Consider the following 22947-nt stretch of genomic DNA (forward strand, 5'->3'; position numbering starts at 1 on the left):
TGAGGAAATGTATTCTGTCTGCCTTTGTAACATCTGAACATCTGAGAAGGACGTCAACTCTCTACCTTGATCTCTCTGCGGCAATGGGACCAAAAAGGGAGCCAATTTAAGGTCTGAGTCCCATCCTCACATCACTGCTGTGACAGCTTGATGCTCATCTCCAATTTGGGACACTGCCTTTGCTAAGGCTGACCTGACTGTGAGTGGGTATAAAATTTCATCACCATCTACATCAGGCTTTCAGCAAGAGGGAGACCCATAATCCCCCTAATTTCATTAATCCTTGAAACAACTCTCTGCTGCAACCTTATTTTCATACAACATTTAGTACCACAGGAGAGAGGGTTTGCTAAGGTGTGATCTTCACTCCTTTTTCATCTAGAGGTCGCTCTACTACATTCAGACTTCATGTCAAGAATTGACAAACCACAAGAATCCTAGCAAATATCTTGTCATGGTTAATATGATGCCCACTGAAAATGAAATGCTGAGGGCCAAATCCTCACTTGATTTATACTGATGTAGCTGCGTTGAAGTCAATGGAGTGTGCTGATTTACACTAGCTGAGGATATGACCTTGTAATTTTTTTAACTGAAATACTAAGTTGGCACTTGCAATGAATCAGAAACCTCTTGAATCTCAGCTCCTGCTCAGCTGATAGGTGAGATGCATTTGCAACAGCTTCTCCCACATTAGATGGGCCTTATGCAAGGAGAGCACCTGGGTTCCTGCAGAGATGTGGATGTCTGTATGGCAGGGAATGATGGCTATTGAGGGCCAACATTGGTCAGGCTTACAAATTTGCTGCTTACATGTCTTTGGCCCCCTAAAAGCTAGCAAACTTTGTGTCCGATAAATAGATACGGTTACCTCAGTATTATTATGCATAGATTTTTGTTAAACACTGACAGTGTGCTTGGGGCTATATAAGACAAAAGGTACAGACAGTCCCTGACCCACAGTACCTGAACTATCTTATTCTTCCTATGGGGAGTACTGCATGGGCTTAGGTAACATGATTTGCTTAAGGTGTTATCTACTGCAGTGTAGCAGGTTTTTAAGGCCAGTCACAGTACAGCAGTCAGTGGCAGGCCCAACATGAGGGGGGAAGCAGATGGTAACAGATGCGTGGTGTGGTACACTGGGGCTAGGAAGAGAAGTCATCCATGGCTGGAGGATGGAATTAGTAGCAGGTAGATGTAGGAAGTGGTCAGTGCTCAATCAGAATGTGATGGGGATGGGAAGTGGATCAGTAGCAAAGTGGCAGACTCACTAGAAATAGCTACATAAGATTATTATCTAAACATGGATATTGCACTTTTTATCTATAGATATTCAATGGCTTCACAAAGAAAAGTAAGTGATGTTATCCTCCTTTTACAGACAGGGTCACGGATACAGAGAAATGAAGGGAGTTGCCCAAAGTCACACAGTAGGTCAGTGGCAAAGCTGGGAAGAGACTCCATGATCTCTTGATGCCTGGTCTAGTGCCTGATACACAGGACCACAAAGACTCCCTGTGGGGTAGAGAAAGAGAATTCTTTGTCCCTCAGGTGTGCATTAGGAGACTGTTTCCTTGCAGCTCAGATCCAGCAGCGCCATGCACAGAGCCAGTAAGAGCAGAGGAGGTGGTGAAGGGCAGAGCACGTTACAGACTGTGATTCAAATGCACTCTCTTTCCCTTCTTGTTTCTTTGTAATCCATTTCTGCTTGGGAAGGAATTAGGTCTCTGGAAAACATTCAAAGACTTTGTTGTGTGAACAGCAATACAAATAATAATTAAAGGGTCAGGAGGATTTCAGTGGTGAAAGCAACTTCTGTTCCCTGGTACAAGTTGATTGGTTGGGATGATTTCCTTGAAGCTATAACTCCCTTCAGTAGGACTTACCACTCAAATAAATACCCAGCACACAGTTCTGACTTCCACACTCCACAGTTGGCTCTGGAAAGCTCAAATCCTTGATCAGGGAGAAAATGTCCAGCCAGTGAGTATCCCTATAGGGTTTTCTTTGGACTAGAGACTCGGTGCTTATTATTAATGTAGTAATTGTATTACAATAGCCCCTGGAGCCCCTGTTCTCAGGAAGGGCCCCTTTTTGTGCTCTGCACTGTACAATCAGAGTAGCAGACTGTCCATGCCCTGAATAGCTTTCTGACTAAATAGAGGACACAGATATGCGGGGGGAAGGGGGAAGGAAGGCGAGGGAGATAAAGCACATGAGTGGAGGAAGCAATGTAATAGGAAGCAAATATCAAGTTAGTACCACGATTGTTTGTTTGTTTGTTTTTAAACTTATTTGGTGGAGTTTTTCTGGGAGGGAATTAGCTAACCAGACAGAGAAAGGAAGAGAGATGATACTATGAGAAGGGGAGCATGGAGGGAGGCTGAAAGGAAGATACTGCGGGGAAAGGGAGAAGCAAACAGCCAGTCAGCAAAGGGGAGAGTTTTCACAATGAAATTCATTGAGTGCTGATGATGTCACCAGCTTCTGAAGGTGCCTGCTACAGCTGCTTATCTCTGCTCCTACTGACTGGCTCCTCCCAGGAGATTTTCTTCCCCAAATTCCCATGGCTGAAGTGGGGGGACAGATGAAGCTTGATATCAGCTCTCCCCTCCTATGGGGAGTATTGAGGGAAGGAGTTACACTGTCTGACTCTCTCCTCCCTCCTCCATGCTACAGCTGGATCTGCTGGATTTACTAGATACCTGAACCTACCTACTGTGATTATTGCATGTAGCATCTTGTTGCAGCTTGTTACGTTCTCAGAAATGGAAACCCACTTCAGAAGTTGCAGTATATGGGAATAATTCAGCACTCTGCTCTCTAAGGAGCAATGTGATAGTTGTCATAAGCAGGGACTGACAGGGAACCTCCAGAGCTGAAAGCATAAGTCTCCACAACATGTGCTAAAGAGGCACGCTCTATAGCAATTGGCTGTAGCAGACTTGCATCCTTTGTGGATCAGGCACAGAGGGGGGAACATTACAGTAGCACTGAGAGAAGGTGACCAGGTCCTAGAGAGCGGGCTGTATCAAAGTCAGGGAGGAATTTCAGTCTGTGTTTAGGGGTGCAGTATATTCTATCTATGCTAGTGCGGGTGTGCAAATTGTTAAGGGAGGTTACAGTCTGGGGAGGTGGGGGCAGGAGGATGGTCTGCACCTCTGGATGAGAGGGCAGGGCACTGCAGTGCAGAGTATAGTCTATATTTAGAGTGCCTTGGATATTGTAGTCTATACTTGGAAGGAGGAGAATCAAGTGTATGATTCTTAGCCAGACACGCACATTACAGTTGGCAGCAAACAGTTGGCCTGGGAAATGGAACTTGTGACTCTTGACACTAAAATCACAGCCCACTTCCCTGACCTCAGGGTTTCTCTGCCAGTTGCCAATAGTATTAGGGCTTTGCCCTGTTGCAGAGCAGCCACTAGGGGCTGAGGCGTTCACAAACATTAGTTCAGATCTGATGCCCAGCAGTGAAGGCACATGATGACGTTCATTCTCTTTCTTCAGAGTCTCTGTGTTATTTTTAATCAGCTAATGCAGCTCATCAGGCTTCCACTCAGTTCCATTCAAACCTTCATTCTTCTGAGGGCCACTGCTTCTCCTCAAGCTGATTGGGCAGCTTTGTTAAGAGTTAGTGTGAGTCAGAAACTATTCCATCTAGAAACAAAGCCCTGTAACTCTGACACATTTCCAGAGCTCTTATCTAAGCTCTTAAAACCTTTCAGAATTGAGCACCCAGCTGGTGGATACAAGAAGCTTTTTGAGACCGTGGAGGAATTGGCTGCACCAGTAACTGCTCATGTCACAGGTTTGTGCATTTCTAAAGCTTTCCTTTCACGCTTCCTTGCAACCCAGTGCTTCTCCCCAGCAGGGCCATCCTTAGGCATAGGCAACATAGGCAGCTGCGTAGGGCACCTGAAAATTTGGGGCACCACTGGGTCTTAGTGTCCACCCTCTTGTTTTCCTATCCCTGTTCTGACTCTTCCTGCAGGCTCCCACAGATGGCTGCTCTAGCCTGGTGAGTCTTCCTTGGGAGGGAATCTAGTAGTTAAAAGTGAAAAAACCTCCAGCCTGCCAGACCTATTAGCACAACATTGAAACTGTTAAAGAGACATTCAGGGGGTAATAAAGCCATTTAACAGGCATTTGCCAACCCCAAGGTATATACTGACAGGTTTCAGAGTGGTAGTCCTGTTAGTCTGTGTCAGCAAAAACAAGGACGAGTCCTTGTGTCACCTCAAAGACTAACAAATTATTTGGGCATAAGCTTTTGTGGACTAGAACCCATTTCATCAGATGTCCACGAAAGCTTATGCCCAAATAAATTTTTATACTGTCAGTTTCTGACTTTACTGACAAAAACAGTTGTGCATTAATGTAATATTTACACAGAACATGTCAGTCTACAGGACCTTAGTTTAAAATTTGCTTTAAAAATATTTAATTAGTGAGCTGGTGAAGATTATAAAATCACATTTCTAAAAAATGCTTGCATAGAGTTTTAGATGCACAATCATCTTAAGCCATAAATGTGTGGATCTTCAGACATACAGTTTTTTAAATAAATCCTTCAAAAGACCTCCCTTATCTAAAATACACATTTTAATTACTATAGTTAAAAAAAAAGTGCTTCCAAGTCTTCCTGTGTCCTTTCTGTCCATCCCTTCACCACCTCTCCCCCCACTCCCCACTGAAGAGAGCCCTTAAAGGGACAACAGTCCTTCCCTTCCAGATAGCTGGACAAAGAGTTTCCCTTTCTTTACTTCTGACTATCCGATGAACTAGTTTTAAAAGAACTCTCCAGCAAAATCAGTACCTTAGTAAGACAAAATCCTTGTTATACCTAAAATCTTTGGGAACATATTTTTTTAAAGTTGGTGAAATTTCATAACCATGTCTCTTGTTATGGAGATCACACAAAGTAAATTACTGTTCCCTTTTTCTAAAAGCAATGAACATTGTTATGAACACACTAAACCTCTCTGATTAATTTAAAAGAATGTCTTTGTTTCAGTGAGTTAAATATGTAGTAATCTGGAACGCTGGCTTAAGATTTGAGTACATTTAAAATATAAATTCAGTTTAGAAATACTGATTAAGAAAATGTAAAACAGAGAAGAGCTGCATCATGTATTCCATTATATGTAATGTTGTATTCAGCAGGACAGCTGACTCACCCTTACTATGAAGTTTTTGCAAATAAATCTCTGACAAACTTCAGGGCATATCATAAAACCTGTGACTGACATTTTTTATTCCCAAATTTTAGTGCTTTTAATTAGGTACTTTTTTCATGTCCATTCTGCATGAGGGGGAGGGCATGGAAGTCTCTGCAGGGAACTGTAACTCTCTGCCACCATGAGGCAGGCCGGGCATCCCATTATCCTTTGCTGTCAAGTCCCTCCTCCCCCTCCCCCACCAGGCTGTGAGCTTGGGCTGCCATCCGGCATAGGGGCACCAGTTTAATAATACTGCGTAGGGCCCCATAAATCCTAAGGACGGCCCTGCTCCCCAGGGTCATTGTATGCTGCTCACCTGATCCCAGGGTGCTGCACTGTGAGATAAATGGGTTAAACATGTCATAGGGGCAGGGAGTACAGTGGCCTTTACATCTCAGAGTAGTGGAAGGAGGTGCTGCTGGACAAGCCCAAATTCCTTTTATACCCTGTGCTGTGATCCCATCAGATCTCTTAATCAAGCTGAGTCATTACCAGGACAGACCTGTAGGAACACCTAACAGCTGAAGAAATAATACTGACATTTCTATAGGTCACATTCTTTTCTGAGAGTCAATACTGAAATAATACATGGCCTAGTATGCTGTTAGGAAGCATGGATTGCTAGAGGTAACATCTTTTGGAGACATAAAACCTGACCTCTTGTGGTCATTAAAGATCCCATGGCATTTTTGTAAGAACAGGGATGGTAGCTCTGCTGTCAAACTCCAGCTTTGAGAGCAATGTTCTTCCTAACATTGGCATTCTGCCTGTAAATTCCTCTAGCATCTTAACACGGGTGCAGCATTCTTCACCTTTTGTCCAGAACTATTGTGTGGTATTACTACGCAATCTTAAGGAGTTGCTTTGTTTCACCTCAGAGGAGGCTGTGTTTCCGTGGTGGATGAAGTAATCCCTATATAAAGTTGTACATCAGATTAGTTAGGTTTATAGGGTGACCTGGGATCCTGTATAATGGAAGATGATTATAGTTCTAATTGAGAATTCAAATCCGTAGCTCACTCGTCTACTAAATTCTAAGTTCCTTTCATTTTTAAAACTTGAAGAGGAGGTGGAAAGAGATTGGAATTCAATAGATGTTAAAAAAAATCTTCTACCTTAAAAAACAAAATCTGCTCCTTTGCATAATAACAATTTGCTGATTTATTTAGTTTCACACTTGGGTTTATTCTAGACATTAAGTCTGCAGAATAAGAAAAAAACTGATCTCAGAGATTTCAAGAGCCCAGTGTTCCTTGTTAAAAGAAGAGATTAATAAACATAGGGAGAACTCAGATTGAAAGAGGGATGGTGCACTTGGAATTAGCACTCACAAAATTACGCCTTGATTACCTTTCCCATAGGCAGGATTCCCATATGGCTTACAGGCAGTCTGCTTAGATGTGGGCCTGGCTTATTTGAAGTTGGTTCGGAACCATTTTATCATTTGTTTGATGGCCAAGCGCTTCTTCATAAATTTGACTTTAAGGAGGGACATGTCACATACCATCGCAGGTAAGTGCAAAACATCAAAGCAAATATAAAGAGATAAAATACAAAATGTTAGGGCCCTATTCTGCCCTCTGACACCTGCAGGATTCACCTTGACTTCGAATAGGTTAGCTGATTTTAAGATCTCTAATGCTGGGATTATTGCAATTTGTTAATAATGGTAACATCATATTTATGCTTAGAACCAACATAACACTTTCCATTTAAAGATTACAGAATACTTGCATTTTGCAAGTGGGTAATTTTACAGATGAGAGAACAGGTAAAGAAGGAGGTTAAGTGACTTCCTCTAGGTTGCACAGTGAGTCAGTGACAGAGCTAGGACTCAAGATTCGCAATCCCAGGTTTTAATCACTAGACAACTCTGCCTTCCTTTAGTTAAATAAAGTCCTCTATGAAAATTGTTGCAATGTCCTACAGCAATGGTCAAAACCCTGTAGCTTAGCCTCTTGTTAGTGCAGAGTTTTGGACCATTACTGTAGAACACTGTTGTAGTTCTTAATCAGGGGTTCCATGTATGCACCCAAAATTTACTGCCACTTTATATTTGACAAAATATATAAGTACCAGTTTCAAATTGGCAGGCTCAGCATTTGTTTGATATTGACGGTCCAGAGACTTGACTAGTGTTCAAGCTGATCAGTCCAGGATACAAGATGATTAGGGCTGGTTGAAAATTTTCCATTGAAACATTTTTCAACAGAAGGCGTTTTTAGTGGCGAGTGTTTGTTTTCCTTGAAGTGTGTGAGAAAACCAAAAACTGAACATTCTGTGGGTTTTGGTCAGGCAAAATCTGCCAAAAACCAAAAAAATTCAACTAAAAACTGAAGTTTTTAGTTTAAAAAAGAATTCAGTTTGCAGGTTTCAGTTTTTTGATGAAAAGTTGAGACTTTCCAAGGACAAAACCTCTGTCCAGTTCTGAATAGGACATCTGAGCTTGCAAGGAAGACATAACTGATGCCTTTCTGAAAAACCACTAAGAAAAGTCTCAAGTCTGCAGTCCTTAGGCAAAATTCCCATTGAAGTCAACATCTAAGATGGGTTCCAGTTTACCCGGTCATCAACTTCCCAGGTGTTTCCCATGTCTGAACGTTTGGGAAGAGAGAGAAGCAGGTTTCAGAGTTGTATACTCTTGAAATGTGACATGACTCTCTTGATAGCAGAAATATATTTATGAAACTCAGCTCTTTAAACTTCACATTGAGTTTCATTTAAATATTTTAGGGATTAGTTGTTGTTTCATTATATAACACTGTAGCCACTTTTGTCGTCATGTCCATTACATCCCTTCTATTTCTTGGCTTTCTCTAGGTTCATTCGGACTGATGCTTATGTAAGAGCAATGACTGAGAAAAGAATCGTGATAACTGAATTTGGCACCTGTGCTTACCCTGATCCATGCAAGAACATATTTTCCAGGTGACTGAGAAAGTTGCATGTTGTAGGAGAGTGACAGGTTTTCAGTGTCATGGTTTGAAAGCCCCACTGCTATGATGTCATTGATCATTCGTTGACTTTGTTTGCCCAGGTTTTTTTCATACTTCAGAGGTGTGGAGGTCACTGATAATGCCCTGGTTAATGTGTACCCAGTGGGTGAAGATTACTATGCCTGCACAGAGACCAATTTTATTACCAAGATTAACCCAGAGACTTTGGAGACAATCAAGCAGGTAGGTATTTGTACTTTAGGGTATGTCTACACTACCCGCTGCATCGTTGGGCAGGGATCGATCCAGCAGGGATCGATTTATCATGTTTAGACTAGACATGATAAATCGACCCCAGAGCCCTCTCCCATCAACTCCTGTACTCCAGCACTGCAAGAGGCACAAGCAGAGTTGACAGGGGAGCGGCAGCAGTTGACTCACCGCGGTGAAGACACCATGGTAAGTCGATCTAAGTACGTCGACTGCAGCTACGTTATTCATGTAGCTGAAGTTGTGTAACTTAGATCGATCGCCCCCCAGTGTAGACCAGAGCTAAGAATTTAAAAATGTGGAGGAATTAAAAATAAAATGAAGACTGTCAGAAGCACATTACAGATGGGTAATATCCAAGGTATTACTTGGAATGGGCAGTTTTAATAATGATATCAACTAGCTTGATCATTTATTAAAGTGGTTCTGAGGCGTCATGGAAAATGGAACAATGTTCTCTTCACAGCATGCTGCCTACGTCATGCTTGCAGATGGAAATAGGATCTTTGTTTTAAAGAGTTTTATCTGCTCCTCTTATTAATTCCTTCCTTGAAATCAAAGGATTCTATTAAAATTCTGCCTTACAAACTGTGACCAAAGTGCATCTTCAAGTACAAAGTAGATATCTGTGCAGGTGAGGAGTGTGATTGGGATCCATGACCATGGCTGATGAGAAATGAAAGGCCAACTCTACAGATAACAATGATGTTCATGGGCCTATTCACAGCAGAAAGCAATATGCCAATCATGTTTGCAAGACTGGGTCCTAAGCTAGGTGCATCTGCTATCGATCTGTACAATTACTTATAGACTCTATTATCTAAGCACCTCAAATAGCAATGAATTTACTGCACCTCTTTGTTATTATTATTATGGCTGGCTTAAAATTTTCCATTGAAATTGTTTTTCAATGGAAAATTGGGTTTTCATCACAAAATTACATGTTTCATAAAAAAGTGTCTGCTTTCCATGGAAAATGTCATTTTTATGTCAAAATATTCTGGCCAAAAACCTAAAGTTTTCAGCTGAAAACTGAAAGAGTTTGGCTACAAATGAGCCTTGTGGTGTTTCATGGAAGTTGTAGTTTGCTCCTCGTGGTACCATTTCTTCTGTGGGCTGGGATCCCCAGTTGAACTACATCTCTCATAATACACCATAGCCAGGCATTCCATGTTCCACAGTTTCTTCTCACCAAAAAATGAGACTGTGAGGCATTATGGGAGATGTAGTCCAGTTTGAGGTTCCAGCCCACATAGGAGAATAGGGATATGAGGAGCATAGCTCCCATGACATACTACAACCCACATTTGCAGCCAGCATCTTTTGATTTCCAGTTTTCACCAAAAACTTAAAAGATTTTCCATGGACATTTTGACAAAAATTAGTATTTTTTGTTTGTGTCAAAAATATTCATGTGATAAAAAAAATGGGATCTGTTCTATTATCCTCTTTTTGGAGATGGGAAACTGAGGCACACAGAGACTAAGGCTGGCATTTTTCAAAGGATTCTCAGAGTTGAGTGCTCAAAATCCAATGAAATTCAGTGGGTCTTGAGTACCGTCCTCCCTTCAGTGATTTGTCCACACAGGAAGTCTGTGTTAGATGTCCCAGTTCAGTACCTTTATCCCAAGGCCATCCTCCCCATAGGACTTCATTTGAGTAGCATGGCAATGAAGACTCAGTTAGTGAGCAATCCTTAGTATGAGCCACTGACTGCCATGCAGCCATGTGCTAATGGAGTCCCAGTGATCTGGTGACAGGGCAAAATGTTCACTGGACACACAATTGTACTGCCGGCCTCTGGCCCCCCAGTGAAGCTTATTGGCTTGCTGTCTGTTTTGCCAGGATATTTCGTTTTTGTAATGGCTGTCAAAAGAACAATATTCCTGTGCAGCCTCCTGCAAATCTGAGTGTATGAGCTGATATAGACTTTGCGGACCCTGGAAAGTAGCACCAGAGTTAAGGTGAAGGTTGCTGCTTTAATCTTAGACATTACGATCAGGTATCCTTACACCCATTTATACCACTGCAGCATGGAAATATGAGCACACCTCCATTTTCACTCTCTTCTGGCACTCCACTCCACCCCATCCCCAATTTAGCGGACCTTTCAGTAGCTCATAGGGGGATTACAGCAGGGTACAAATCACATTTCTATGTCAAGGCCAAGAAATTGAATCTAGTGTGTTGTTTCTTTGACCAGAGCTAGAGGTTTTGGGAACGATTCTGACACCCCTCCCCCCAAGTGGAGGGATGCAGAACTGTCTCTAACCTGAATGCCATCTTCAACAGCTTGTCCGTGAGACATTAAAGCAGTTTTTTATTTTTAAACTCTTTGCCTTTGGACCTCACAGTTCTACATACAGAGCTCCTCTTGACTTAAATGGGAGTTGTGTGCATGCTGTTGCTGCTATTTCTCTAAATATTTGTACGTGATTTACCTAGAGGTCTGAAATGAGAACATTCCTTAGCTAAAATAACAGGACACTCCCAAGCCAAGTATTTCATTACATTCATAATGATAAGTATATACCTCCTCCAGGTAAAGCTTATGATTCACCCCAAGTCACATCTCTCTCTCATTCTTCAGGTGGACCTTTGTAAATATGTTTCAATCAATGGCGTAACTGCTCACCCCCATATTGAAAACGATGGGACAGTTTATAACATCGGCAACTGCTTTGGAAAAAATTTTGCAATTGCCTACAACATTGTACGGATCCCTCCAATGCAAGCAGGTTAGTTATGCATTGCTTAAGAGCAATGTCTGTGCCCTTCAGACATTCATACTGTAGAAATCCCTTCTGGTGTAGAATTAATCTGTCACCTTTGTACGTTGCATTGTTTTTCAATATTCAGATGATTTTTTTATTTGATTTTTTTCTTTTCTGTCCCTTCCTTATCTAACTACAAATTTTTATAAGAAACTTTTTACAGATGTTGTTCTTTAAAAAGACAGTACATGTTATTTTCAGAGAATAATACTTCTCGTGTTAAAGGCCAAAGACTTTCCTAGTTAACATTTTGTAGCATGGGCTTACTGAGCCATTCCTGGGGCTGCTTCCATAATCATTTAAATACTATTTTTATTTCAGACAAGAAAGATCCAATGAATAAGTCTGATGTGGTTGTGCAGTTTCCTTGCAGCGATAGATTTAAACCTTCCTATGTGCACAGGTAAATTGTAGGCCATTTCTGTAAACAGCACATTGAAATATATAAACCAGTTCTGTATGCAGCAAAGTGAGACTTTCTTGCTGTGAAACCTGTATTTCATACCTTTGAGCCACATTTGAAAACAGCCGTTTCTAGCAGAGAACCCACTGTCATTTATGCAAATAACACAAAAGGTACAACTGTCCTGTGATGTGGACAGATATAGTTTGCACAACGTTTGATTGGGTTTTTTTGAACGTGGTTTATTCAAACACTCTTGCTGTTTTATACATGGGAAGCAGAACTGCTAAGCATGCAGTAAACAACAGCTAACATTAAGAATTTGCAGATATCAGGAGGATTATGTTCCAATAATATTAAACTGACTTTTAAATGAAGCAGCCAGTATTTGACAAGCTACCATTCTGTGTATAAACATACTGTTATCAGAAATCACCACAAGGAAACTTACAAGCTCCAACTGTATTTCTGAACAGCTTTGGGCTGACTCCAAACTATATAGTGTTTGTGGAAACACCAGTGAAAATTAACCTGCTCAAATTCCTTTCTTCTTGGAGTCTGTGGGGAGCCAATTACATGGATTGTTTTGAGTCTAATGAAACCATGGGGGTAAGTGAAATTGCATTGCATTGTTACATGCTGGCCTTCTAAATGTGAGGTTGTGTCATGTTAAATATACCTTCACTATTTATCATGTGCCAAAAACACAATGCTTCTTTGTTTTCCAGGTCTGGCTTCATGTAGCAGATAAAAAAAAAGGAAAATACCTCAATATCAAATATAGGACCTCAGCCTTTAACCTCTTCCATCACATTAATACCTATGAAGACAATGGATTTCTTATTGTGGATCTCTGCACCTGGAAGGGGTGTGTAAGAGCACTCAAGTGATTGCTGGCAGGGCTATTTGTAAATACAATCTAGAGATGTGCTGAGAGAAATCTTCCACTGAGAAGGAGATGGGATTGGCAGCCTAATGGGTCTTTCCCATATCTAATTGCTATGATTTGGAGCCTGACTCTCAGTGATTGACATTAGTGAGATTTTTGTCATTGTCTTCTATCAGAGTAGGATTGCATCCCAGGAATGGATGCATGATTTTGTCATCCAAGGCTATAAATCCATTGTGACTGAAAAAATACCTGGCTTGTCTGGATAATCCAGCAGCAAGTTTGTTTTCTAAGAAACCAGGGATAACCACTACACTAACGGTATGTCTACACTGGAAATGCAAGTCAACCTATATTAAGTCGGTTTACAGCCACTGCAGTAATTACTTTGGTAGCGCATGTCCACACTACCCTTCCTGGGTTGGTGATGCACATCCTCACCAGGAACATTTCCACTGACCTAAGAGCCCAGTCTCTCAGCTCCACTGGCAGCTGCCTGCCAGGACCTCAGCTGTCCTACAGTCTCCCAGGCTCCTGGAGGGCTCCCCGCCTGGTCCCTGTTCCCCATCTGGAGCAAGGAAAGCTGCCCGGTGCTTCTCCCCTCCCCATTCTCTGCTGGAAGCTGCCCCAGGCTTCTTGCCCTCAAGGAGTGGGGTCCAGCTACCCTAGCTTCTTGGGCCTCCCATGCCCCCTCACCGGCTCCCCACCAGGAGCTGGGCAGCCTTGTCAATTTCACAGCTTATCCAGCCATGACATTGACAAGGCTACCTGGGTGGCTCAGTGGTTAAGGTGATGGACTACTAATCCATTGTGCTCTGCACACATGGGTTTGAATCTCATCCTCATTGGGCAGGTTTAGTCTTCTCCCCTCCTTGACAGGGAGGTCTGGAGTCCCAGCTGCCTTATGTAACCTAGCTGTGTAGTGTAGCCCAGTCCTTAATAATTTTGACCTGGAAGTATCTAACTATAATTAGTTTTAAAGCAGAAAGTTGAAGTGACATCTCCTCATAAAGTACTGCGATGCTGTGATCTGGTTAAGGAAAATAAATTGGCAGACTCTGATTTTTTTGTTCAGACTAAAAAATAACTGGGTTTCAGGGAAAATGTTAATTTTTAAAAGCAAAATATTATTTTCCTGAAAGTGATAGAATTTGCAGCTATGAGACTGTTTCATTACAATATGTGAAAAATCGTACTTTTTGACATCTGTTCCTGCAGGGGAAACACTTAGGTATTAGCAATGAAGTAAGGCTCTGATCCCCCAAGCTGACCCACAAGTGGAAATAGAAATAAGATCTGTCTGTGGGGAATCAGCTTCCAGGGTCAGGGCTTAAAGCAGGACCTGATTTTCAGCTATCTTCTTTCAGAATGTTCATACTGATCACTTTTGTTTTACACAGATATTCAGTTACTAGTGTGTGTGGAGGATTTTGTGAAGTTTTTATAATTGATTTACCAATGCTTTCAGGTCACTGTTAGCTTTAGTAAATGGTATTCATTGTTGAAATACCTCTGCTACTGCTAATCCAATGGGCACAAGTCTGGATTAATTTTGTTAGGAGTATAAGCAATAGTCACAGAAATACGGAAATAAATCTGTCAGCATAGACTCTAACTTTCCAGCAGTGATTCTGCACAATGACCACTCAAAACTTCATGGTGACAGCAAGTACAGAAGTGGGACTATCCTGCTCCCAAAGCAGCTAACTGTATAGCGCCTGTGACATGCAGTTGAACAGTTCTTAATTCCATCCATTAGAGACCAGTGCTATGCACATGCAACATCCCCCCAAAGAACACTGGGTCAGGAGCCCTAACAGAGCTTGCTGTTCACTCGTTGCGGGCATGGGAATGAACAGGTGCATTTTGAATTTTTCTCTCTAAAATGACACACAATTGTTCTGGCTCTTATTTCTGATTATGTCTTTGTGCAGGTTTGAGTTTGTTTACAATTATCTGTACTTAGCCAATTTGCGGTCCAATTGGGAAGAAGTGAAGAAACATGCAGAAAAAGCTCCTCAGCCCGAAGCTCGCAGATATGTCCTTCCTTTAAACATTGACAAGGTAACAGTTTGACTAGGCTATGCACATCTGGAAGTTTAACTGCATTCGATTCTCTGAAATGCTATAGCCTGCATGGCTCCTGCAAATCTGTTGCAGACTGTTTTCAGTCTAACTTAGTTTACATTTCTTTTGAAGGAAAAAACCCTTAAAAATCTGTCTTCATACAAATAGAAAACTACCCAGAACTTTCTAACAGTGCCTGTCCCACAGAAAGTTCCCATGTATTGCTTTCCAAGTTAGAGAAGTGTAAGGTGTAAATGAAGTTCTTCCATAATAGGCTGTTTTCCAGGAGGTGTAGTATGTTGATTGGAGCTGGGTGAATAATTTGTCAGTCTTCTTGTTTGCTAGAGTATTTGCAGAGAGCAGACACGGCTGGAGTGAATTTCTGGATGAAATCCATTCCCTGCCCCTGGTCTGGTGTTGGGATTCTGACACATGACCAGCCTCAACACAAGGTTTGTGGCCTCTGAATTTACACACCAAGCAGCTTGTGCTGGACAAGTTTGTCCTACTGCTCCCTTCTAAGCCACTATCTTCAGAGTAGCTGCAGACGGGTGGTGGAACAATTTTTATAGTGGGGGGTGCTGAGAGCCTTTTAACCAAACTGTAAAGCTTGAATATAATGGAAACCACTTCAAGCCAAAGGGTGCAGCAGCACACCAATGTCCAGCACCTATGGCTGCAGAGATAATTTCCCTGGCTAATAGAGTGCTGAGGTCCATTGTGCATCTGCTCCTCCTGTGCCCCCCACCCTACATAGATTTTGTAAAGCAGAGGCCCTTACATTTCACCCTTATTGTTCTAGATGATTTTTAAAACTAATCTTTGCTCTCAATCCTGTGTTGAGAACAGACAGGGATAATACTTCCAGTGAAGCAAATTGGCCTCAAAGCAGTGAATTGCAGTGGCACTATATATCATACACTTCATATAATTTAATTAAAACATACATGTACATATGTCAGCACTTAATTACCTCAGGATAACTTTAGGGAAGATTCTCAAGAAGTAGGGTTCTGTGTTCCATTGCCTTTCAGTAGACACTGGGTACCTAACTTCTCTTTGTGAAACCTCTCCCCTAAGGACCAGCAGCCTGATTCTGATCTCATGCCAATGTAAATCCATTGGTTCCTGATTCACACTTAAGTACAGTAACTCCTCACTTAACATTGTAGTTATGTTCCTGAAAAATACAACTTTAAGTGAAATGATGTTAAGCGAATCCAATCCCATAAGAATTAAGGTAAATAGGTGGGGGTTAGGTTCCAGGGGAATTTTTTTTTGCCAGACAAAAGGCATTATATACATTTTAAACAAGCAATTTAATACTATGCTAGGGGGAGTAGTGTGCACTTGCTGTGTGTTTACAAACATACTGTACATACAGTACAGTACTATAGCTGGGAGGTGCCCCTGCCTTACCCAGGCACAGCCCACTGGCACTGGAGATAACGAAGGCAAGGAGGCTAAGGGTGCTGTAGGCTAGGAGAAGCATGTTGTGCAGCAGCAGCAGCAGCTTCCCCTACTCTGTAAGCACCAGGGGAGGGGGCCTCAACCCTCAGCCCACCCACTCACTCCTTCCCCCAAGCCCCCATCCTTGACCTGCGTCGTCTTCTCCTCCCACTCCTTCCCAGGCTGCGTCCTCGCTCCTCCTCCTTCCTTCTAAACACCGCAAGCCAGCTGATTGCCCTAGGCAGGAGGCAGGGGAGGGAGAAGGAGCATGCACGTTGAGTCCTTGCTCCTCCCCCTCCCTCCTGCCTAGGGCAATCAGCTGGCTTGCGGTGTTTAGGGGGCAGGAAGGAGAGGAGGAGCGAGGACTGGGCATGCAGACTTCCCCTCCCTCCTGCCCAGGGCAATCTGCTGGCTTGTGGCATTCAGGAGGTAGGGGAGGGAGGGGGAGCCTGTGCGCTGAGTCCTCGCTCCTCCCCCCTCCCTTCTGTCCCCGAAACCCCAGAAGCCAGGGGATTGCTGTTGGCGGGGGGCGGGGAGGCGCTGATCTGCGGGGTCTGCTGGTGAGCGGGAAGCACTGTGGGGAAGAGGGGGCGTAAGAGTGGAGCATTGCACAACTTTAAATGAGCATGTTCCCTAATTGATCAGCAACATAACAAAGAAACAATGCTAACTGGGATGACTTCAAGTGAGGAGTTACTGTAACAGACCAAAATTTGGCCCCAGCTTTCTCTCTTTGTTTTCATTCTTTTAAGGAAAACAAAATGTGGATTTTGCTCATGATCAGATATAGTGCAGCAGAGCCTTACAAATTTATACTAGCCAATGGGAAACCCATGTGAATTCACGAGTTGTGAAAATCAGCCAGTAAATCCCAACTGAAAAGTCAAAGATACTGCACTGCAGGTTGTACTTGTTTTGGGAACTAATCCTAGTTTCAATTATGTCCTGAGACTTCATAGTATGCGGGGAAATATACAGTTATATGTTTTGTAAAACTAATGAAGTCTTGTGGAGATGCGCCCTCATTAAAGCACCTTGCTGTTGTTAACTGAGAAACGGGAAGAGACAGCCATTTTGTGTAGGTGAATTAGAAATTTTGCTGCTTAGCAAGATTCTGCTGTACAGTAACTCCTCACTTAACTTTGTCCCAGTTAATGTTGTTTCGTTGCTGATCTATTAGGGAACAAACTTGTTTAAAGTTGTGCATGTCATTTGGCAGCTGCCTGCTTTATCCCTGCTTGCAGGATTCTCTGAAAGAACAGCCTCTCCTTGTGGGGATTAGAAGCAGGGGAAGCTGGCAGGCTCCCCTCCCCATGAGCTCCCCTAAATTCCCTGTACAGTATGTGGCTCTGCAGCTGCCCAGCAGCAGTTCAGCTGTCCCTCCCTGCTGCCATGCTGCTCCTGCCCTGCCCTCTGCCTTGGAGCTGCTCCGGGAGCTTCCTGCTTGCTGGGCTGCTTGTGTGTGTGTGGGGGGCGGGGGCGGTGTGCTGATATCAGGATGTCCCCCTGCTCCTGTCCACCCGCTCAGTACCCCCTCTCCACAAAGGGAGGAGGGGACACGGCTCCAAGAGCTTGCTGCAAGCTGTTGCTTCCTGTCTGAACTGGCTGATCTGCTTAAAAGGGCAACGTACTTGAAGTAGGGTCAGGGAACTTAAAGGGGCAATGCACATCTCTCCCTCTCTCATGCATGCACACCCCAGCACTTTGGAAAGTCAGCACGCGTGCAGCTGTGCATGTGCTGTCAGGAGGAGTCCAGCGCTCCAGCTAGATAGCTTGGGCTCATCATCACATTCAGTTTTTGCAGGGAAATGTTTGCAGCTACTGCCCTGCATCTATTGTGTTTCCTCCCTCCTGCCTCAGTCCATGCTGCCTTGTAGAGTGTGAGGCTACATTAACAACAGCATATTAACCCTTGAGGGCTCAAAGGAGTGCTAGTTCATCATTTAGCAGCAAGGCATTCCTTGGGAAATAACCTACCCTCTTACTCCACCACCTCAACCAAGCTTCACAATCATTCATTGCCATGTACAATATAAACCGTTTGTTTAAAATTGTTTAAACTTATACTGGTTATGTATAAAATGTCTTTTGTTTGGTGAAAAAATTTCCCTGGAACCTAACCGCCCCCCCCACCCCCGCCATTTACATTAATTCTTATGGGGAAATTGGATTTGCTTAACATCATTTCGCATAAAGTCACATTTTTCAGGAACATAACTACAACGTTAAGCGAGGAGTTACTGTACGTCACTAACTGCATTGCAGGTGTGCAAAGAAAATAAACATTAGACAGTGTGTGGTGCAAAAGTGCAGAAAATAAACAGAGTTTGGAATGTAGTACTTCCTTTGTTTCTCAAAAGCTGTTGCTTCTTTGTTCTAGGCCGACACGGGTAAGAATTTAGTCACCTTGCCCTACACAACAGCAACTGCAACTCTGCACAGTGATGAAACGATCTGGCTGGAACCAGAGCTTCTTTTCTCTGGGGCTCGCCAAGGTAAGATGTTAATGCTGAACCTCAGCCAGAGGCAGCAAAAGCAGTTTACTAAATCCAAAACCCACTAATCCCAGCAAATATGTGCTCTCATTTTCTAGCCTTTGAGTTTCCACAAATCAATTATAAGAAATATGCTGGAAAACCCTATACATATGCATATGGCCTTGGATTGAATCACTTTGTTCCAGACAGGGTAACTATTGATATTCTAATGAGGACCTGTTTGACTTAAAGCATCTTATTTTAAGGCAAAATTAACAAGGAGCCGTACTGAGATTATTTTTCTTCCTTTTGCAGCTTTGTAAACTGAATGTTAAAACGAAAGAGACTTGGGTGTGGCAGGAACCAGACTCCTATCCATCAGAGCCTATCTTTGTTTCACATCCAGACGCCCTGGAGGAGGACGATGGTAAATGATTTGAAGTTATGTTTACTTTTGTTCAGTTAGATTCTTTTACAAGTTTGTATCCACTGACCCAGGGACCCCGAGCTATCTTGAAAGCCAAGTCCTTTAGATGGACAGTCAATAAATTGCCGAGTGTAAGAGAGGCATCAAGCAGCGAAGTGCCATAACAACACTGAGGCACTCAAACTGTGCCCCAAACAAGGGTTGTTTTCATTACTGTGAAACAGAACTGCCTAAAACAATTGGGAGGACTTTCTGAAAATAGACCAGAGACCAAGACTGAGGAAGCAAGAGTTCTAGGGTATTGTGAATTTGTCCCTGCTCTTGAGCATTTCTATAAGGAATTACAATATTAGAAGCAATTCCAATAGCAGAGTTTTATGAAAATATAAACCTAAGAAAAAATGTCATTTTTGTTTTAATGTGGGGGGAGAGGAGTGAATTTAGTGGTTGTGTAAGCATAGGATGCAAAGCACCCACTTGCACAAGGCATAATGCAAGCTGGCTCTGTGCAGCCGTACTCCTGCGCCCCAATACTGAGTGTCAGCAGCAGCACTAGTAAAGGTAAGGAGCTATCCCAATGGTTTCCTGTATCATCCTGTCTCCCAAAATATGGTTAAAAGACATTGGGTGAAATCCTGACCCCACTGAAGTCAACAGCTAAATCTCGCATTGACTTAGTGGGTGAAATTTTGATTCCATTTATGTGCTCAATTCACTAAAGCACTTATGCATACACTTAACTGTTATTTACTTAAATGGAACTTAAGCACACGCTTGCATGCTTTCCAGAATTAGGAGAACATCAGCTCTGGTTCAGTGCTTACATTTTTACAGTCATTTTCCCAAGTGTTTTGACATTGTTCTTTGATGCTGCAGCACCTGTCTCTGCCCCCAGGAGTCACTGATCACTTTTATCTTAGTGACTTTGTTTTCCATGCATCAGAATTTTTTTTTCCTTTGCACCAGGTGCTTGTTTCCCATGTTTCAGCATCGCTGCGGGCTGGAGCTGCCATGCTATAGCAAACCTGCCTCAGAAATCAGAAAAGCAGTGGGTTATTGAAAAAGCAAGGAACAATCCAGAATGCTTTCTGAAGAGGAAAGGCCTCTTCCTTTCAATAACAGTTTTATGCCTCCATGGTTTTAGTAATAGCTGTGCTCTGCCAGGATTCTGGAAGTAATTGACAGTTTTGCCACTCGGAGGTTAGTGGGTGCCCACATCAGAGCCTAGTGTATTACTTGAATGCCATGTGCTTTTTGTTTGTACAATTCATATTTACTTCTGCTTGCTAGGTGTCATTCTGAGTGTGATTGTTAACCCTGGCGCAGGACAGAAACCTGCCTATCTACTGATTCTGAATGCAAAGGATATGAGTGAAGTTGCCAGGGCTGAAGTGGAGATGAATATTCCTGTTACCTTCCATGGAATGTTCAAAAGATCATGACAATTCTCTTCAGTGCACTTATCGTAATTTGCTTTTTTGACTTTGAAAAGGTACATTTCTACTTACAAAACAGAAATATTCTATGTTCCTTCACTGTCTGATTTGTAAAACTCATTGAGCCTGAGAATTTCATTTTTCTTGATGTTTGCAGTATTGTTATTTTGTAGCTGTGTTGGTCCCAGAATTCAGAGAGACAAAGTGGACTAGGTAATATGTTTTATTGGACCATCTTCTGTTGGTGAAAGAGACAAGTTTTCAAGCTGCACAGCACTCTTTAGGTCTGGGAAAGGTACTCAGAGTGTCTCAGAGCTAAAGAAAAGCGCTGTGCAGCTTGAAATCTTGTCTCTATCAACAGAAGTTGGTCCAATAAAAGATATTACACCTTGTGTCTCACTTTTCTTGATGGTCACTTAAGTATTCTCTCATCAGAGTTTTTAGCTTTGCAAAATCATTGACAGGATTTTAAAATGAGCAGCATCGAGCATTTTAAAACATAAAATAATGGTTCTTTACAGAGTTAAACTTTGGGGCAGAGATGCACTTGAAACAGTACTATGTGAAATTCAGTGTGTTGTAGATTCAATAAATATCAGTGGAACAAGCTCAGGCTTTATAAGGAGGCTATTTTATCCTGTATAAAAATGTATCGATTTGACTAAATTCCAGTTCATTGTATTAGCTTTCTAAAACACAGTGTTTTTGAGTGGGGCTACCATAAACCCATCCAAGTTGTCAACTGTCCTTCCTGGGGCTGTTTTTGAGAACTAGGATCCATCTATGAGCCAGTAAGTCTATGGCTTTGAGACCAGCATCTTTTCCATTGATAACACACACACTCCAAAGAAATTTTGCAAGATGCAGCCAACAAAGTAACAGTTCAGGTCCCACCCACACCCTTCAGTTAAGGAGCAAGTCCCCTTTCCAAACATTATAGCAGTCAGTATGAAAGAAAATCCCCTCCTTTCTCCACTTTTCTCCTAATTTTGGGAGCAAAACCTTCCTGATACTGCAGGTAGGAGGAGGTTTGCATAAGTGACCAAGATCAAAATCCAAACTTAATTTAAAGGAAGGTTGGATTTAAATATTGGGCACTTGCTTACCAGGGTGAAAGTACTCTTATGACTCTCAGAAGTCCTGCTAGCCTCCAAATCCAAATTAATACATTAATGTGCCCAGTCAGCTAAGCTTGGTATTTGTATTTGATGCAAAGATCCAGAAGGCTGTATGAAAAATAAAGCTGTTACAGTTCATAACTGAGGGACCTGCTAGCAGCCAGTTTCTGGGTAAAACATGGCATTATTTGACTCTGAATCCTGGAATTCTGTGCCAGAGCTGACAAACCAGTTATGTTAAATAACTAGACTACTATTCATTATGTAAACATTTGGTTTAAATTTTATCTTTTGGTGTTAAAGTAATATTAAAGCTGGAATATCATCTCAGACCCTGAGCTGAAGTAATATTGTCTGTTAAAGCTTTGTTATCCCAGAACTTGTTACTGTAATTTGTCACTATCAAAACTCCTATGTGAGATGCATTTAGCTCCTGCTTTCTTAGCACATGCAAACGATGCAAAGAAAAGGTTTTTGTCTTCACTGTCTCCTACTCCAACAAACTTATTTCTGTGGGTGAATGATTTCAAATTGATACAACTGGAAATTGAATTTTTCTATTTATTTGCAGAATAAGTATCCAATTCTCAGGCCAGGGGGCTAGTTAAGTTGCCCCACATTGCCCTGCTAAGGTACCTCACATCCCATGAGGAAAGACTGCATCTAGAGTTTTCAGATACCCTGCCAAATGGATTCTTGACCTTTACTGAATGGAGACAAAAGTACCAATTCCAGGACTAGTTTCTATGAGGTCTCTTTCAACACTGATTCATTTTACATAGGCCAAACAGCCTTCCGATGGTAACAGCTTTCAGTCACCAACCTGGGCTGGAGGAAGGTCTACTAACAGTACTTAGGTCATATCATATAATACTTTTGCAGCCAGATCTCAAAGGACTTCACAGAGGAGTACATCATTATCATGACTATCCAGATGAGGAAACTGAGGTACAGATAGGTGAAATGACTTGCCACATAGGCAGGAGAGCTGGAAACAGAACCCAGGGCTCCTGTCTCCCAAGTCAGTGCCCTATTCACTGACTCACCGTGTGTCCTTTAACTAACTGAACACCTAGCACTGGCTAAATGGAGAGACGATCTCTGAATGTTTGGTCTGATCCAAAGCCTATTAAAAGTCAACAGAAAGACCCCTGTTACATTTAGAGGGCACTGGGTCAGACTCTCACTGATGCAGATTATTTATAGTGCATCATAAAAGACAATTCCACAACAAACTAGTTCAGAAGCCAGAAGGATCCCTTCAGCCCCCATTTACACTGATGAATGCTGAGAAGTTTGACAGTATAGTACATGGGTGGGCAAACATTTTGGCCTGAGAGCCACATTTGGGTATGGCAATTGTATGGTGGGCCATAAATGCTCATGAAATTGGGGGTTGGAGTGTGGGAAGGGGTGAGAGCTTTGGCTGGGGGTGCAGGCTCTGGGGCGGGGCCAGAAAGGAGGAGTTCAGGGTGT

The 22947-nt window shown here is 42.4% G+C and overlaps 1 protein-coding gene across 4 annotated transcripts; it reads left to right on the forward strand.

Annotated features, from left to right (window-relative positions):
• The first annotated feature begins 1893 nt into the window (after nucleotides 1-1893).
• RPE65 (retinoid isomerohydrolase RPE65) lies at nucleotides 1894-20965 on the forward strand. Of its 4 annotated transcripts, none has more exons than XM_050961042.1 (14): nucleotides 1894-1986; nucleotides 3732-3814; nucleotides 6587-6737; nucleotides 8046-8153; nucleotides 8263-8404; nucleotides 11022-11169; nucleotides 11527-11608; nucleotides 12085-12217; nucleotides 12337-12476; nucleotides 14432-14561; nucleotides 18394-18508; nucleotides 18607-18701; nucleotides 18806-18917; nucleotides 20208-20965. In XM_050961042.1, exons 1-14 carry the CDS (start codon nucleotides 1976-1978, stop codon nucleotides 20357-20359), a joined length of 1602 nt encoding a protein of 533 aa, XP_050816999.1. In that variant the 5' UTR covers nucleotides 1894-1975; the 3' UTR covers nucleotides 20360-20965. The 4 variants fall into 4 exon arrangements, with proteins under 4 accessions (XP_050816999.1, XP_050816998.1, XP_050817000.1 ...); XM_050961041.1 differs by lacking the exon at nucleotides 20208-20965 and adding an exon at nucleotides 19884-20192; XM_050961043.1 differs by lacking the exons at nucleotides 18607-18701; nucleotides 20208-20965 and having other exon boundaries at nucleotides 18806-18896.
• Nucleotides 20966-22947: the final 1982 nt, after the last annotated feature.

This window comes from Gopherus flavomarginatus, chromosome 7 (assembly GCF_025201925.1).
Source record: "Gopherus flavomarginatus isolate rGopFla2 chromosome 7, rGopFla2.mat.asm, whole genome shotgun sequence".
In the NCBI taxonomy this organism is placed as follows: Eukaryota; Metazoa; Chordata; order Testudines; family Testudinidae; genus Gopherus; species Gopherus flavomarginatus.

Bases quoted from the DNA above. Each gene is read 5' to 3' on its own strand.
- RPE65 (XM_050961041.1), top strand. The intron at 8,405-11,021 runs GTAGGTATTTGT...CTCATTCTTCAG, and splicing joins CTTTGGAGACAATCAAGCAG to GTGGACCTTTGTAAATATGT. The intron at 18,918-19,883 runs GTAAATGATTTG...CCTTTGCACCAG, and splicing joins CGCCCTGGAGGAGGACGATG to GTGCTTGTTTCCCATGTTTC.